The 18,721-nt window shown below is 39.3% G+C and overlaps 1 protein-coding gene across 14 annotated transcripts in view; it reads left to right on the top strand.

The window, feature by feature from the left end:
• LOC116699997 (neurexin-2) overlaps positions 1-18,721 on the top strand; it is a 143,562-nt gene that overhangs the window by 46,346 nt on the left and 78,495 nt on the right. For 10 of the 14 annotated variants that reach the window (XM_032532786.1, XM_032532785.1, XM_032532781.1 and 7 more), the window contains 8 exons: positions 1,609-1,770; positions 5,717-6,146; positions 6,813-7,196; positions 7,930-8,133; positions 11,473-11,499; positions 15,899-16,018; positions 16,110-16,491; positions 18,375-18,565. In XM_032532786.1, the coding sequence (XP_032388677.1) occupies positions 1,609-1,770; positions 5,717-6,146; positions 6,813-7,196; positions 7,930-8,133; positions 11,473-11,499; positions 15,899-16,018; positions 16,110-16,491; positions 18,375-18,565 (1,900 nt within the window). The remainder of the gene's footprint in view (positions 1-1,608; positions 1,771-5,716; positions 6,147-6,812; positions 7,197-7,929; positions 8,134-11,472; positions 11,500-15,898; positions 16,019-16,109; positions 16,492-18,374; positions 18,566-18,721) is intronic. The other 4 variants (XM_032532787.1, XM_032532780.1, XM_032532779.1 and 1 more) reach the window with 1 other exon arrangement.

Raw genomic sequence — 18,721 nt, 5'->3', positions numbered from 1 at the left:
AAGCCATAGATACTGAGGGCTTCACCACTAGATAAAAATCAATTCCTGCCAGTAACAGTGAATGGTGAGGCAGGACCTTGTTTTTTTGACCTGACACCTGAACATACCCTGTCAAGTCATTTTTTTTGTCTCTGATCCTCTTGCTTTCAACATACCAGCGATTTGACAGAATAACCACCACAGTTTTCACAAAGTTAAGTTCCTGAGATACAATATAAGGACTTTAAAAAATCAGACCTCTTGAGGATAGGTCCTAGATTTTTAATGATTTATTGTGTGTATGCTTACTGACACCTGGCAGCTTGATTATCATCAGTATGTTGTGAATAAGGCCACACCACTTTATCTACCAAAGTCAAGGTCAATTGTATCTTGGGGTGGTGTCTCTTTTGTTCAGAAATGTAGCTCAGTACCTCCTTCATCTTTTTCATTCCTCTCTTTTAATAGAAATCATCCCATTATTAAGTGTAATTATTTTATAAAAGTAATTGTGTGCACATAAGACCTTCTGGCAGGTGCAGGACAAATGAAAACTACTAAAGTGAAAAAAATGTAATGTCCTCAAAACTGCTTTAAACTCCAATATTTAATACAAAAGCAATGTTTCGACCCTGCTGGGTCTTCTTCAGGCAAAAGAACACCTGAAGAAAACCCAGCAGGGTCAAAACGTTTGTATTAAATATACAACATTGCCTTTGTATTAAATATTGGAGTTTAATGTAGTGATGCGGACATTACATTTTTATCGCAATTGCTTAAATGCAAAATTTTCTCCATGGAGTTTCCCAATCAAAATGAAAATGAAAAATGATCATTAAATGTGTACAATATAAGAAAACTAAAGTGTTTAGTGAAGGTGTGGGGGGGAGGGGCTTGTTAATGTTTACTGAGAGAGCAGTTTCTTCTCTCTGACATATGAATTGGCCTTTGATATTGTTGCACTTACTGGCCTGATTTTGACGAAAGATTTTATGTATGACATGTTATTAGAGTGAGTATAGTTTATTAATTAGCTTTTCGCAGTAGATTTTCCTGGAAATTGAATTTTCTTTTAATCACAATTAAATCATTATTTTTGTCACCTATTACCCCAAAGTGGGAGCTGTTACATTTGTGCAGGAATACGTGTCAACTGTGGGCTTATTGTCATGGCAACAACCATATAATTTCTTCTTGTACTGTACAACCCTATTCACTCATTTCCTTTGTCTCTCTTTACTGATAAGACTGATATGGGAATAATCTTGTTTTGTTGCTGCCAATAAACAAGGAACATAGCTTGCCATCTTGATATCTTCAACCTCAAATTAAGTGAATACAATATAGCATTCATATTGATTTGGAGCCAATATATCAGTACAAAGAATATTTATGGTATTTTTGTCTCCACTGCAATCCTGCTAATCAGAAACAGGGATCAGCTGAGATGAGTCAACCCTTTGAAGCTGATCTTGTAATTGCCTTCAAGATCTAACATTTAGGCAAGCTCAACCAGAATCAAGAAATGAGGCATGAAGTATTTAGGAAATTTCTTTCTGTCTGACTTAAAATCTTTATGTCTTGCAATCTATTTTCCCTTACATCGTCCTCTTGCAATGGCTCCTCTAGGTGACAATCTTGGTGGATGGGATTCTCACCACCACCGGCTACACTCAGGAGGACTACACCATGCTGGGCTCTGATGATCTCTTCTACATAGGAGGCAGCTTAAACACAGCCGACCTACCAGGCTCCCCGGTCGGCAACAACTTCCTGGGCTGTCTAAAAGATGTGAGTACAGTTTGACCTCGGTCCCAGCAGAGGACTGGAAACACTATCCTACCCTCCTTAGATAGCACTACCCCTTCCTATAAGCAGAGCATGTTCTGCGTATAGAAAATCAACACTCACATTCATATTGATTCTCTTGTTGTAGGGTGTTTGAAGGAGAAACATTCAGTTGCATATGCGTTGTGCAAAGTATATGCAGTTATAGATTCCTCCTGGAATGTAGCACTAATATATATAAGAAACCGATGCATCTTCTTACGATCATTCCTGAAATACCAGTCTGAACTTTTCATCACTATTTATAGACTTTTTAACTTTTTAACAATGGCCTGTACCTGTCACGTTGATTTTCTTTAGCAAGCAAGCTGCGATCATGTACTCAGCATCAGAAATTATTATAGACAAAGTAATGAATAATGGATAAATGCAGAATTTCAGTCTGGGCTTCCAAATGTTTAATGAAGTGAGCAATCTAATGAAAATTGAATGACATGCTTTGTGCCTTAAAAGTGAGAGAAAAGCTTTCCATTACCAAGGACGGATTAGAAGGAGACATGACTAAAACAGGCAGTAGTTGGAATTAAAATAGTGAAGTGGAAAGTAGCATAAGCGGCAGAGTGGCAGGTTGTTATATATTGTATGTATATTTCCTTGGTGGAGTCAATATCAAGCTCAAACAAATGAGTTTTCTTCTGGCATAAACACTTACGTCAAAGGATACAAGACCATTTATTCCATAAATGCGTATAAACTGTTATTAGGCCCTGCTCTTGATCCCCATTAAATCCAGCTGCATGGCATTCAGTGGGGAGTACAAGGACAGAACCGACATGTCACTTAGAGGATACAAAATGCACAAGCCAAATAGAGTAGAAATTGTCTGACTAAGCTAGCAACAGCAGCAGCAAGTTGGAGAAAAGTATAACAAGCAGCAGCTTCTTTAGAGTATGTGTGAGAGTTTGACAGATTATAAAATCTGTCAAATATACTTCTTAAAAGTAGATTCATGACTTAGTTGAACACTGTTGGAGATGTTGTGCTTGGCTTCAGTGCTCTGCTAGAACTAAAATGAAAAGATTTATTTTTCAGTTTTCAGATTTTTTTTCTTGGAACCCATTTGAAAAAGCACTTTCACTAATGCATCTAGTTTGTGGAGTCACATAATATATTAATGGTGGAGAACTGAAACCTTCAGACAGATGTACTTTTGCCCACAACAAGTGATGTGTGTTTCAACAAAGTTCGGTCATGACACTAAAATGGAGAAGTTATTGACAAATTCTTTACTTCTATGAGTTTTAGCTACACTGGAGCTCTAGGGATGGCAATGTCATTTATTCTACCACTTCGGTCCAGACTAAAATATCTTGCCACCAATAAATGGATTGTATTTGAGGTTCACATTCAGGTTTTTGCTTAACAACTATTGGAAGTGAAATTTGCTGCAGTTAATCAAAGTCGCTGGAGGATAAATTCCAAATGACTCCAAAAATCCCCTGACTTTTTATCTAGCGCCATAAACAGGTTAAAATGTCTTTGGTATATGAATGCCAAATACTTTTTGCAGTATTAATAGAGTACATGACATCAACATTTTAAAGCACTCAAGCATTAACTAAATGATTTTTAAATTGAGTGTCTACTCTGCAATGTGACTATACTGAAATTAAATGTAGATTTTATTTATGGACAGGTTATTGTCCCAGCACGCTGCCAAGGCTGTAACCCCCACTCTGTGGGTGATGCGGCTGTGGCTGGTGGTGGTGTTTAGACCTACTACTGCTGTGCGTTGTCACACAGATGTACTGTAGGCATGCAGAGGGAGAGTATGACGGGATAAAGAGTCATGAGGATACAATGATCAAATAGGATCAGCTCTGCCTGTAGATCCAGGAGGCAGGTTCAGAGACAGGTCAGTCTAAGCCAGAGCTCTGAGTTTGGCAATGGAGTAGAGGAACAAAGCTCTGCAGTGAATGGAAAGAATTCCAACACACATATTCATCTTAATCCATGCGGGGGGGAAGTGAATAAAATATTTATTTTATAAGCAGTGCATCTATTTAGGGGGATATCTGTCTTAACTAAAAGTAGAGAGTTTGGGCTATGACTAATTTCCCAAGACATGTGCTGCCCAACCACGAGTGCTGATGGGGGGGGAGACGCCATCAGGTTCATCAGGTACAAGAAAAATAATGGCCACTTTCAGACGAATGTTACAACTACAACAACTAGCAGGGAGAGATGAATTTGTCTTTGAACTCCACATCTTATCTGTCTGAAGAATGTGTGTGTGCCCACAGGATGTCCCACACTGCATCATTAGGTCCCTCTAATTTAATACTTTGCTCACACGTTTTTTTAGCAGCAGAGAAGGTCTTCATTCTCAGATTGTTATTTTTCGTCACCATTTGAGCATAAAAGACATGAGGGCTTTGTCAATTAACACTAGAGGAGCTTTATTTTTATGTTTCTGGATACTCTGTAATCCTTGTCACATACAACAGGCGTCTGGATTAGTGAAATGGGATTCCACTCCCTGTATTGTCCTTTGGCTTGTGTAATAGCTGTGCAAAGGTCTCAAAGTGCTTTTTTGTAGCCATCTTTGCATTTTTTTGGATGTGGTGTTGCTTGTTGTTAACAATGTCCTTATTATCCGCCAATGCACTGTCTTGATTGACTGTGTTTATTTAAAAATTGCCTGTTACTCTCATTTCTCGATGGTCAGTTTCACCATCTGATTTCACTGTTTAATTAGTCACACTGAGGCAGTGTTAAGTGTGATATTGGCTTAAATTGCCTCTCAGCTCTGCTGTTAGTCCTCTGCGCAGTGTGGTGTGTCACCTCAGGCAGTCGCAGAGTGGAAGATAACAGTGGGCTTGGGGTGACTTACAACTGATACAGAATGAGACAAGGATTGCTGTCCCCTGCTGTGCATATTAATGAACCCAGAATGAAAGCAGAAAATCATACAATAACCTTACAGAGAAGCCCACACAGAACAGGGTACATTGTAGTATAAGGGAATACTTAAAAAGCGTTTTGTAGACCTCTCTGTTTTCTGTGATTGATCCATATTTTCAAATCAATAGCTATACAATCCTTAAAGACAGAGGGAGGTCTGTTGTAACTTCACTGCAGCCAGAGTGTATCATCAGATTTTTTACCACAGTTTACAGGTATCTGCATCATGAGCTCAGCAGTGAAAATGAATACTCAAGCTTATGCCCTCTTACATATACTAAATTTGCCAATTTAAATAAAGAACTGTGTGTTGTGCTTGTGACGGATCAAGTCCACCTCTCTTCCACCCACAGCTCTTTCAGTTTACTTAGTATAAACACATAATTGTTTGTCATTGTGTAGGTGCTATGTCTGTGATTCCTCCTCTCCAAATGTGATGATTATTCCGCGGTCAGACCCATTGTGCGTTCCTTGGTGACTCAACTAAATGTCTAAAATGTAAATCTTTGCATTTGCACCTCAATCTAAATGCATTTCCCTATGTCAAAAGCCTTTAGCTCTTGCTGTCTTCTTGCTTTTGTTTTAGTAAAATACAATGTGTACAGTTTGACATGCGCTCTTAATACATGTCAACCAAAATCAAATTATTATTCATCATCTTCATCATCAGTGGCTACATGGACACACAGCACGAGTCAGGAACAATCTCAAAGAGACAGTACGATGTGTGTTGTGTCATTTTTGGTTAATTAATTAATGCATTAACTGCCTTTGCATCTTTGCGTTTAACTAAAGGTGCCATCAAGACATTTTCTATCTGAGTTAGGAGATGAGTCACTGTGTTTTCTGCTGCATGTCCTTGTTACTGCTGCTGTGTTATATTGTATATATCTAATATGTACTGATGAGTAATATCCAACCTTTGCACTGAATGTATTGCTCTCACCAGCTGTCATCTCATCACAACATCTCTCTCACTTATTAGGTGGTCTACAAGAATAATGAGTTTAGACTGGAGCTGTCACGACTGGCTGAACAGCGAGACCCAAAGATCAGTATCCATGGTGACCTGATATTCAGCTGCGAGGATGTGGAAGCCCTGGAGCCGGTCACTTTTGACACACCGTCTGCCTACTTGACATTACCCAGGTGGAACACAAAGAAGACAGGCGCCATATCTTTTGACTTCCGCACCACAGAGCCCATCGGCCTGCTGCTGTTCAGCCATGGCAGTCTGCAGGGCGTACAGCCCGACAGGAAGCCTAGGGCTGACTTCTTTGCCATGGAGCTGCTGGATGGATTTCTGTACCTGGTCATGGACATGGGCTCTGGCAGCATCAAAATGAAAGCCAGCAACAAGAGGCTCGATGATGGCGAGTGGTGCCATGTGGACTTCCAGAGGAGAGGGCGCAACGGTAAGAGAATTGTGTATTTGTGAAGGCAGGGGAAGCCTTCTGTCTGCTTCTGTTACTGTGTTTCTGCAGTTTTAGCTGTGGAGCAGAAAAGGTTCCAAGCTGTGAAACCGCCATATGCCAGCATGGATCCACTCACATTGGCACGCTCTTTCTTTTTATTCACTGCAGTGAAACTTGCATGCATATGAGGTTTAAATTGCAATGATATTTTCAGTTGCTATAATCTATGTTTGACATTTAGAAATCGGTGTTAACCTATTTCACAAGTGGCCAATTATACAGTCACCCACCTCAAATTGAGCTGTATTAGTACAATCCAAATGTCTGCCTTATTAGTAGAAGCCAAAATACCTTCCTTCTATTTCTTCCTATACATTTCTATAAATACATATCCGTTCTTCTCAAGCAGGGTACTATGTCAGTCTTCACTTTTCTAGAGTAAGTTTTAGTTTTAGCTCCTGCTTTTGTTCACAAACACAGACTCCCAAGGACTGACAGTACAGTTTCTTAATCCATACTCTTTAAAAACAAGCAGAGACTGAAGCCCACTTCCTCTATCTCACAGTTTGTTCTCCCTTCTCACGTAGCACAACCCACACACACACCTGTCTTCATTTTCAAAAAAACATTGTGTAAATACAAATTGACTCACTGTCCGCCCTACAGGCTTCATCTCTGTGAACAGCCAGAGCATCCCCTTTTCTGCTAATGAAGGCAGTGAAATCCTTGACCTAGACGGGGATATGTATCTTGGAGGTTTACCTGAGGATCGGCAAGCGCTAATGCTCCCCCCTGAGGTATGGAGCGCCTCCCTCAGCCTTGGCTACGTGGGCTGTGTGAGGGACCTCTTCATTGACGGACAGAGTCGTAACCTGTGGAGACTGGCAGAGGTTCAGAGCGCCACAAGTGTCAGCAATTTCTGCACCAGAGAGACTCATGTCAGGTGTGCAAGAGACACATGTGCCAATGGTGGACACTGCAGAGAAGGCTGGAACCGCCACATTTGTGACTGCAACGGTACCGGCTACCTAGGTCCCAGCTGTGAGAAGGGTAAGAGTTTCTGACATAGATGGTAGTGGCTAGGAACGATAAGTCATTTTAAAATGCTGCTGCAAGGCTTTTAACACCGGTATTTAATTTATAAGCTGTGTAGTGGCTGCAATGTGCCTGCACAGATGGGAACAAATGTAGAAGAAGAATATTCATCATCTGGCCTTAATGCTCCATCCAGCCAAACAATAATAATTAAATTTACAATTGCAGTATGATATTTATTTTGTATTTAATGCATAGTAAATTACAGTAATTTCCTACAGTATAGTGATTTATTAATTAATTATCATTATCATGAGGTTGCCAGTGCAATGGGTGGTTCATTAGAAATGCAGTGCTAGCTGTGCAGAGTGATTCAGCCTGAGTCACTCTGCATTTACCATGCAGATGGTTTTCCCACAGAGAGGCCAAATTACACAGATCCATTGGCAGCTAATAGTATGAGGGCTATATGAAAATCCCCCTTGTATTGCACTGTGATGGGTATAAATCCTTCAGAATTTTGATTGCTGCTGCTGTAATCTCACCACTGTCTTCGCATGCTCCAGGCTTTTTCTGCCATCTGGTGCGATTGATGAAAACTGCAATCTGAAATTATATTGTGCCGTTTTTCAGATGAGCTTAAATTCAGGCTTCATGCCATAAATGCCACTTTGTGTTTTTAATTTATTGTTGTGATTTCCTTTGGGGTTCATTGTCTGCTAACCTGTCCTCTTCCTGAAATCCATAGAGGCCACCATGGTGAGCTATGATGGCAGCATGTATCTCAAGGTGGTGCTGCCAAGGACGCTACACACAGAGGCCGAGGATGTGTCCCTCCGCTTCATGTCCCAGAGGGCCTTTGGCCTGCTGATGGCCACCACCTCTCAGCAGTCAGCGGACACCCTGCGTCTGGAGCTGGATGGGGGCGTTGTGAAACTCACTGTGAACCTGGGTAATGCTGCTGCGACAAATGCGAGCAGTTAATACCGGTTGACCTTTTAGGCCATGTCACTTAGCTAGAGTTTTCATGATATTAGTTCTCAGACTCTCCCATATCCATCTTCATACACACCAACTATAGTTGCTTAAAAAGATAAGCACATCAAGAAATATGTGGTGGTTGTGTCAGATTTACTCAGTGTAGTTATACATTTATATATACAGTATATACAAACTTACAAACTCAACCCACATTCAAAATCAGAAAAAAAGACAACAACCACAAAAGCCAGACTAGTCTAAGATAAATACAATGATGTGTCAGCCTATATCATAAAAAAGCATATGGCTAAGGATACCAAACTGGGTGTCACACACTAGGGACTTTAGCCAACAGGAAAGAGAAGGTGTCTAATAATTGGGCCCCAGGCACTCTCAAACTTCTCATGAAAACCATGTGTGTTGCTTTGAAGCTTCTCAAGATGTATCTCTGAGACTCCCTAAACCATCTGGAGAAACAAGAAGTGCTGATAGCCTTACATTCCTTGAGGATTATCCTCTTTGTTACTAGCATACCAAACATAAGGATCTGCTGAACAGTATGTGACAATGCAAGAGAATCTTTGGAACAACAGTACAACGCTATTAGTGCATCAGTCTCAGTCTATTGGTCTTAACCACCACACCAAAACTAATACTATTAATTAATACTACAAATGTTACTACAAATGTTACTATTTGGAAACCACAAAATACAGTAAATACAATAAGTTTACACACCCATGCTAAAGTTGATTGAAAAGAGGAATAAAAAAAAATATCTTTTGGAAATTAATTTTAATGCCTTAATTTAAAAAATAGGAAAATCCAACCTTTTAAGGACCTATTTTGTGAATGAATAATGTGTTGTAAATTAATAAATGTTCTTCCTTCAAATACAACGGCATAAGTATACAAACCCCTATGTTAAATTCCCATAGAGGCAGGTATAGTTTTATTTTTAAAGGCCAGTTATTTCATGGATCCAGGATACTGTGCATCCTGACAAAGTTCCCTTGGCCTTTTGAATTAAAATAGCCCCCCATAATCACATACCCTTCACCATGCATCCAGATTGGCATGGTGTTTTTTCAGTTAGCTTAATAGCTGGTTTGATTTGCATTGAGAGATGATGTTATTAAAAATTGTTCCCCATGTCTATCTCTATGTATGGTGAAGGGTATGTGATGATGTCGGGCTATTGTAATTCCAAAGGCTAAGGCCACTTTATCAGGATGCATAGTATCCTGGATCCATGAAGTAATTGGTCTTTTAAAATAAAAGTCTATGGGAATTTAACATATGGGTGTGTATACTTATGCCCCCTGTAGTTTAAGGAAGAACATTTATTTATTTACAATACATTATTCTTTAACAAAGAAAATTGGTGTCCTTAAAACGTTGGATTGTTTTAATTAAGGCATTAAGATCCATTTCCAAAAGATGTTTTTTTATTCCTTTTTTTAATCAACTTTAGCATGGGTGTGTAAACTTATGCAAGCCACTGTATATATTTGTACAGTAAGATAATTATCACCATATCATATCAAAATATAATATATTAGAAAACTGTACAACTGATGTGAAACATAAAGAATGCTGTATCTAAATTTAAAAATATTTTTTGAAGTAATTTTTTAACACAAAAAGCGTGAAAAAAACTCAAGGGGTTTAATGCCTTTTTAAGCAACTACAGGTGTGTATTTATATTCTACCTTTTACTCTCTCTTTCTTTCTCTCTCTCTCTGTCTCTCTCTCTCTTTCTCTCCCTCACTCCCTCCTTCTGTCTCTTCTCAGTTCATCCAGGGGTCAGGTCCCATCTGACCGTCTCAGCTCTTTCAGCCCTTCAATGGCTTGTCTGCAGTTCAAGGAGAAGGCAGTCAGAGACCAGACCCGTCATTACGCTGATATATTACCACTTAGATTGCTCACACCGTAGATGTGACCACTGTAGAAGTACCCTCCTCTCACATTTACTGGCCTGTCCAGTTCAGAGTTTGCTTCACTGAACAGAGGGCGCCAGTGATGGAGACACACTCACACACGTATACACACTTGCAGCAGAAAGTCACTCTGGTCTCTGGCTGTCTGTATCCACTGCTCTGTGATGGTTGACAGCTTGAGAGCACTCCTCAGCAGCCACATGACTTACACCATGTACAGTTGGATGAATTGGTTTAATTATTCAGAACATGCAAATTATGAGTGGGTGATTCCATTTTGAGGTTGAACGTGAATATTGCAAATGGATTTAGAAGGCATTAGCTGTTGACATGAGAAAATGTTAGCAAAGCATCACAATTGTGCTGGTGTCCTTATTTTCACAGTGTAAGGTCCATTGTGGCTGCAGGTTGTGCAAATCGCCCTTTTCCTCTGTATTAAACTTAGAACAAATGGTACCATGGATACAGGATGATTTCAGTTAACAGTATTTTGAGTTCAAAAGTGAAGACAGATCAAGGTTTGGGCTTTTCAGTAGAGGTGCATTGGTACTAGACATATTTAAATACAGATTCATGACAATTCTCAATAGTATTCAGTGAAATAAATCAATCCCATTAGTGCCTGCATCACTTATGATTGCAAAAAGATTGTCCTAAACAGAAATAATAAGAGGCTTTACATGTTAAAAAGAGAAAAAAACTGAGATGATTAGATCTAACAGGAAATTAGATTTATTGCAAATTCTTCATAATCCCGGTAATTGCTCTAATTTAATTATTGTTCAGTAGCCACTCTCACCCGTTCTTTGAAGTAAATTCATTATAATCCTTTGGGTGATAAGCTTTAAGATGCTCTATTTGGTTTCACGTGTTGACATCTTTTTAACAAATCCAGCACCTGTTAGATTTTTGTTATCTGTTTTGAACAACTTCCCTCGGAGCGGAGCATGTCCGCTGTATTACCCCAAAGCATGCATCATTAAAACTATCAGTCGCGGTGTCTGAAACAGTCAAATTCTTTTGCAGACGCCTGAATGTAATAATGAAGCTAAAATTAATACTGTTGCACTTCCACTTTTACGGTCAATAAAACTCTTATTGACCCTAACTTTGATCTGGTCTATTGTACTTCCAGCAGTGCCAGACACATGCTGAGCTTTTTCTTTCACTCACTGGTCCTTTTTCTGATGTTATGTACACTACAGGGAGGAAAGTGGCGGTTTAGACTCTCAAGGCTGTCCCCGGAAGGTGGGCTCTGAAAAGCACTGAATTGTCTGCAGAATGTACCTTGAAGGATGTGAAATATTTTCCTCTTTTGTGCTGTTCTTTTTTTTCTTTTAATCTCACCATCTCACTCTCTCTCTCACCAGATTGTATCAGGATAGACTGTAATCTCAGTAAGTGTCTCCTATGATTATTTACAGTATACTGTATTTAGAGAACATGCAGTGTGGTGTAATCATATGCCTCTTGCTCTATTCCCTTATGAAACACAATTCCCCTTTTTTACCGTTTACAAGAAGAAGACTTCACTGTGCAGTTATATATAATTGTTTCTTTTTGCTCTACACTCATGCAATCCGCATGTGTAGTTACCATTTTAAACATTACATTTTCTTAATAATCAATGGTGTAGTGGTTGTTAATAAGGTGGGTTTACTATATACTCCATGGCTTTTTGGCTGGAAAAATAGGTGGGTATACCCCGTATACCTGTGTATAACCTCCACTACACCACTGGTAATAGTCTTGTAATGAAATGTAGCTAGATATGACATACGGTAGCCTGCTGTTGTGCTGCTACTGAGTCTGCCATTAATTTACTTGCAACTAATTTGCTCACATGGCTGATTGGGCACAGTTCAAGTACAATCAGCAATTATTTGCAGTGAGAAAAGCAGCTCTTAGCCTCAATTTAAAGGGGGGGGGGTTTGATTTATTACTACATCATCACACTACTGTGGCAGAGCTGAGATTAATTTAAAGGTTAGCCTGATATCTGATCAATAGATTTAATATGAAACATGAAAAATGTTTTTGCCTAAATGTTGAAACATGTTCGAGAGAGTACAGTTTGTTGTAGACTCCCCCTTACAAAAGAGTACATGTAGTGGAACATATATTCTCTATCTATATTAAATCAACAGAAGCCAGTTTTTATGGCAGATTTTGAATACAGTAAGTGTCTGAATCTATCTACTCAGTCATATATCAAAAGACACTTTCTATTTTACTTTGTGATACAACAAAGATTGTAATTGTAAGAAGCATCCTGGACCATGTGTGCTATAAAATGCATAATAACCAAGCTGGATAAATGGACTGTATGAAATGTCTAAAATCCTTCAACATAAGAAATTACTTTAAAAAAATTATTGACAACATGACGGCAAATCATGAAATACATTTTCATGAGTCATGGGGTATTTAAATAAGCGCACATAATTCCATTAATTAAAAAGCAGATAAATGCCAAAGGCAGATCTTCCTCTGTGTGAACAGAATTGATTTGTTTGGTATTCTATCCTCTTGTGTAATGGAGTGGTACTCTAGGGTTTTACCACGGTGCTGTTTGAATTTATTATTTAGATTGTCGCTCACACCTGATAGTGAGAGACAGGCAATTTAAGTTTTGGTTCAGACTACAGCAGTGGGAGAAAGAGATAAAAGCTATTGGCAGTGGAGAGGTGAACGGCTCTCTGATATATATCATCCATTACAGAGGAAGCTTATGAATGCTTATAAAAGTTATCGCTATAATCGAGTGCCGGCTGAATGCTTGTTTCCACCCCTCATGTATGAATAATTCCTGGATTCTCTGAAATAAAATGTTTAACTGTCAATGATTTGTAGCCTGAATAAAAGTTAATATACTGTATTTATGCTCACCTGAGATAAAAGGAGTCCATTGCAACAACTGTTTATGTACTCTCAAACATATTTTAACATTTAAGCATGTACAATGGAAAAATCAATAACCTGTAGCCTGTGCTGTAATTTTGTTTCATGCTGATTTATTGATCTGGGATGCTAATTTACTGGCTATAAAGCAAAGGGGGGCACTGTTACTGTTACAACAGATTTACAGCGCATATGTGAACCTAAGCAGCAGTCAACTTTATTGAATGGATTACATTGTTTTTCTCTGATCGAGGTGAGTAGTGTGTGTGCATTCATGGGTGTGCGGATGGTCAGACACGAGTGAGGTGTGCACTGTCTCTGTAAACCAGTCCCAATGATCCACCTGCAGAATTCAATGCACTCAATAGACAGTAAAATATGCAGATAAATAATAATGTAAATACCAAAGAGATAATGTTCAACATGGCTTATTAAAAGAAGCTGTAAATCCTTAGTTGCCTAAGATATATGCCCAAGAAAATGCCCTCACTGCCAGCAGATGGCATTGTACCATCATGCACGGTCCACAGAAAATATGTACTGTATGAAGATTTCTGTATATGTGCTAAAAGAATCATCTTCCTGATCTATTATGCTGTATATATGCTACACCAGTGACCTCTGACTATTTTAATACTGCAGATGAGATGATGGGTGGCTTGTTAATGGATTTTATGGTTGATATTAGAAAATGGAGCCAAATTTTAAATTGCGGTATTATCTGCCTACATGATTTAAACGATCATGATTTAGTGAGCGCTACCATTGGGGAGAATTACAGTTAGACTCATTGTGAATTTTAAATATCCTGTTTTTGACTACCTTTAAAGATTGTCTTACAACTTGATTCAGACTTCTTAGGTGAGAGATCTTGCCAGTGTGGCTTATTTCGGAAGGAATCAAACAGACAGCCCATCTGCAGCTGCTGCTTCTTGGAAGCTGTCAGTGGGAGGGTAATAGTTGCAATGCTCTTGATTAATTCTCTGGAATATGGAGAATAATGTTACACAACACACTTTTGAAATGAGGCATTTGTCCTACAAAATTTTGCTTTGATTTAGACGCACATCCTGCGTTCAAAGTCTTGGCTTGCATAATTCTAACCTGTATATCTGCATCATGCCTTTGAAATTACCCTTGTTTGAGAATATTAATCAAATAAAATTTTAACTTAGGATCAAACTGGACAAAATAGGCCCTTTACTGTCCGTCTTGCTCTCAAGCCTCTGGAAGCTGAGGTTGAGAAGCAAAGGCACTTTGAAAGGAGCCCACATTTCAAAGGATTTACAGTCAGATGTCCGTGTGAATACATATTAAATTCCATCATTTTGCTACCCACTGCAGTGTTTGAGATGGATCACTATCACTTATATGAAAAGCACGCTGCACATTCAGTTTTACTATGTGTGCTTTGTTTTTATTTACTGAGACAACATTCTTTATGACCCCACTTTCAAATCAAATACTATGACAACAAAGGATAGTCAATGGTTTGTGCTATGTCAATTTAGCATTGATGCAACACATACAAAGATAACCTCTTTTCGATTATGCGCATTTTCCATCATTGTGAAAACCTGGAAACTACATACACACAATGCAATTCAACAGCTGACACTTTGGTCGGATTTGAGGTATGTTATGCTAGCAGCTGTAAATGTAGCCTCAAGCGGAGATGAGGAGTGGGCTTATAAAGGTCTGGTCACTTCTTTCTAATTCCACACTCCCAGATGTTATTTTCTCCGTTTGTCCTCAACACCAATCAACACTGACTCAAGTGACATCACTTGAGGCAGTTTATCCGACTTTACATAGCTCCCTCTGGAGCAGGCTTTATACAGCTTTTTCACATTGAACTCGCCCAGAACCAACATCAGGCACTGACATTAGATAGCAGCAAAGCTCCTTTCTGAGAAGCACAGATAAAATAAATAGTCCCCACTATCTATTTTTCATTACAGCAAATCTTGTTAGAACCTCTGTTTTCATGGTGGAGATTTACAAGATAAACATTTCTGTTTTTGTGTTGGACATGACTCCAGCAAATGGTTTGTTTTTCATTATCCAAGTAAATCCGTCAAATAAAGAGGGAGCAGGATTTGATGCAATTGATCCGTCTGGTGTGTGTTGTCAATATACAGCAGGTGGATGGTGGTATCATGCGGTGTGCTGCAAAGACACTTGATATGCAGCCCTAGACAAAGTCTCCAGTCACCGTTTTTTATTTCCCTCAGGATGAAACAGTGCAGTGTTCAGAAACCAGTTGATGTCTTCCATTTATTGCCCTCTGTGCGTCCCCTGTAATTCTCCTACACCCTGAGCTCAATTAGACAGACAAACCCCTAAAGGCGCAGTCAGCTTAGGCATGGCCAATTAGTTTCCCAAGCGATGTCAGAACTCCTTTGAACTGCCGTGTCGGCCTGTTGCATAGGCACTGATTCGGGATGACGGTGCTGCAGTTGCAAGCTTCTGCACTGTGACCTATTTTGAAACGAGCGAAAAAAGGCAAGGGATAGTGCAGAAATCCTGAAACGTAAAGCTGTATGTTTGAACCGAGCCTTTAGATACCTACTCAGTAGACATCAATTGAATCACCCTATAAATAAAAAGTATGCATTTTTCCTTCACTACAGAAATAATTTTACACAAATTATTCGACCATTCAACCTGCAGAATAAGAGCTACTACTGCAGTTTCTTTGTTTCATTCCCTCCCTCTTCCGCTGTGTATCGAGTGAGTGCAAAGTATTGGTTGCAGGTGAGTGTTGACGGCTGCATGTGTGTGAGTGGTTCTGCAAGTCTTTGAATGCATGCACCGAAAGTAGAGAGAGCTTCATGTTCGGGTGTATACTGAGCTTATGTAGTATGATTGTCACTTGACGATTTCCTCTCTTAGGCAAGGGACCAGAGGTACTCCTGGTAGGCGAGAAGCTCAATGACAATGAGTGGCACACAGTGAAGGTGTTGCGGCGTGGGAAGAATTTGCAGCTCTCTGTGGACAATGTGACTGTGGAAGGTATACATTAGGAATAAAGGAGGTTTATTATTGCTGACAATGAAGATATTGAAAGGCATTTGAAAACTAAACTGCATGTTTTATTCCTTAGGCCACATGAAGGGTGCACATACCCGCCTGGAATTCAGTAACATTGAGACGGGGGTCATGACAGAGCGGCGTTTCATCTCTGTGATGCCTTCCAACTTCATCGGCCATCTGCAAGCTCTCTCCTTCAACGGGATGCTCTATCTGGACCAGTGCAAGAACGGAGACATCTCTTACTGCGAGCTAAATGCTCGATTCGGCATGAGGCACATAGTGGCCAATCCTGTAACTTTTCTATCGCAAGCCAGCTACTTAGCCTTCTCCACCTTGCAGGCCTACGCCTCCATGCACCTTTTCTTTCAGTTCAAGACCACCAGTCCTGATGGCCTGATACTTTTCAACTCTGGAGATGGTAGTGACTTCATCGTGGTGGAGCTGGTCAAAGGGTAAGTGCTTTTTGGACTGAGCTGTAATCTACATAGAGGCTTGTGCTGAGGAAAGATTGGAGGGGCTATTTGGGACAGGAACGCATCCCACTTCTGGGATTGTTCGTTGCCGCTGGAAATTTTGCTGTATGTCCTTCTTTTCGTCCGGATGTCCATTACCTTGCGCTTTCTTTGTGTTGGAATTTTAAACTCTGGTTGATTTATGAGGACTGATTAACTGCTCCTCAGATCCCTGCAGGGTAAATCCAGACAGCTAGCTAGACTATCTGTCCAATCTGAGTTTCTTGTTGCATGACTAAAACAACTTTTGAACCTACGCTTTCCACCAAAACAAGTTGATTCCCGAGGCTTTTTTGCAGAGGCATTGTGTCTCCAGACCTTACTTCGCAGCACTGTGGAGGAAGGTCTGCCAATGCGAGATTATGCAAAACATATAAATAATGTTTTTCTACTTTTCTTCTTTATTGGGCTAAAATTACTTAATTATTCAATCCATCAGCCTGCAGCAGTTTAGAGACATACAAAATAGCTTTAAAAGCATTTGTTCATCACAAATAACTGTGTCAAAGTGAAAAAAGCTGTTCGAGGAAGCATGAGCGCAAAAACAATAGCTGCCATTACCAAATTAGTACAGGTTTTATTGTTGCACTCAGACCTACTCAAAATCATTTGGCAACAAATATGTTGGGAATGTTTTATTAATTGTAGATAATTTCCGTGACAGAGAGAATAGCATAGAAATGTTGGAAAAAGAGAGCTAGCAAAGCAACAAATGAGGTCAAACCTTGCACATACAATATCCCAATAAGCAATTAGTCAGCAGGAGGCTTTGTTCAGTGCTGGAGCCTGCAGCAGAAGCTTGCACAGACAACACAGACGAACACTTCTGTCATGGTTTTCAGGATGGGCACCTCATGATTTGATTCAATTCAGAGGCCATCGATTTGATTCTAAACCGATTATTGATGCGTCACGGTTGAACAATCTTTTTTAATGTACATTTCCAGTTTGTTACATTTTGACACATACAGTATTCGTCACACACAAGTTTTAATGAAATGTTTTGTCTACTGAGGTTTTTATTTTGTAGTCGTTCCATGCTTAAGCCTTAAACATGCTTGCAAAAGTCGCCTTCTCTCACAGTAATCTTCCATGTAAGAGGCTCAGTCATGTTTAAAAGTGGAGAATTGGCTTCTTACAACATGAAACATGATGTGGTCAGATGTAATGTGATAAAGTAGATGAACAGCCTTTATGTGTTTTGCCTAACTGTTTTATGTATGTCTTATTAGACAATGTCTATATATACAAAACTTATTTTTTGTCCCTTTGGCCATTTTTGTGTTATTTTCTGTACTCTTGCTTAAACTCTAAGTTGTTGTCCCTTATCCCATTCTCTTTCAGTCACTCTGTTTTCTGATTTGTACATGTCTGGAGACAGTAACTTAAATGAAAATCAACCCATTTTTTAACAAAAAATAATCGATAATTAACTTATCAGAATCAATTATCGAATCGTTCTAGAGAGAATCACGATGCATCTAAGATTTTTTTTTTTTTTCCACCTCTAGTTTTCAGGCTGCTCAATGTATAGTGTGAAGGGACACAGCTTTGTGTTGGATGCTGCTTATAACTTTGATTCAAACAAGTTTAGTTTTTGCTCATCAAATCTATTTTCAACATTATGATATGCCTTAATCCTCGCCGCATGTGTTTACGTTCATTCACTGTTATTTACTTGTACATCGACAAAGAATATTTCTGACTTTGAGCCCCCACAATGGTTATACTGCAAAACACACTATAATCACATAACAGCCGGTGTGTGAAGAAATGATATCGCCAATGAAATATTGAATGTAAACATCTGCGTTGTCTTGTAGGTACATTCATTATGTTTTTGACTTGGGAAATGGACCGTCGCTAATGAAAGGAAACTCTGACAAGCCACTTAATGACAACCAGTGGCACAATGTGGTGATCTCCCGTGACAACAACAATGTACACATCCTAAAGATTGATTCACGCACTGTCACCCAACATGCCAATGGAGCCCGCAACCTGGATTTAAAAGGTACTTACCTGAACATTTACAAGTATTTTATGAGACAGAATGAGTGCTTGCTAACACAGAGCATTCAGGTTTCATGTTTGTTCTGTAAGATTTTGCATTGTGAACCAATCATACTCCAACTCTAAAATTTGCATTCATATTATTATTATTATTATT

The sequence above is a fragment of the Etheostoma spectabile genome, chromosome 13, assembly GCF_008692095.1.
Source record: "Etheostoma spectabile isolate EspeVRDwgs_2016 chromosome 13, UIUC_Espe_1.0, whole genome shotgun sequence".
NCBI classification, from domain to species: Eukaryota; Metazoa; Chordata; class Actinopteri; order Perciformes; family Percidae; genus Etheostoma; species Etheostoma spectabile.
The sequence above is the reverse complement of the archived record's forward strand: the minus strand, read 5'-3'. Positions and strand labels throughout refer to the sequence as shown.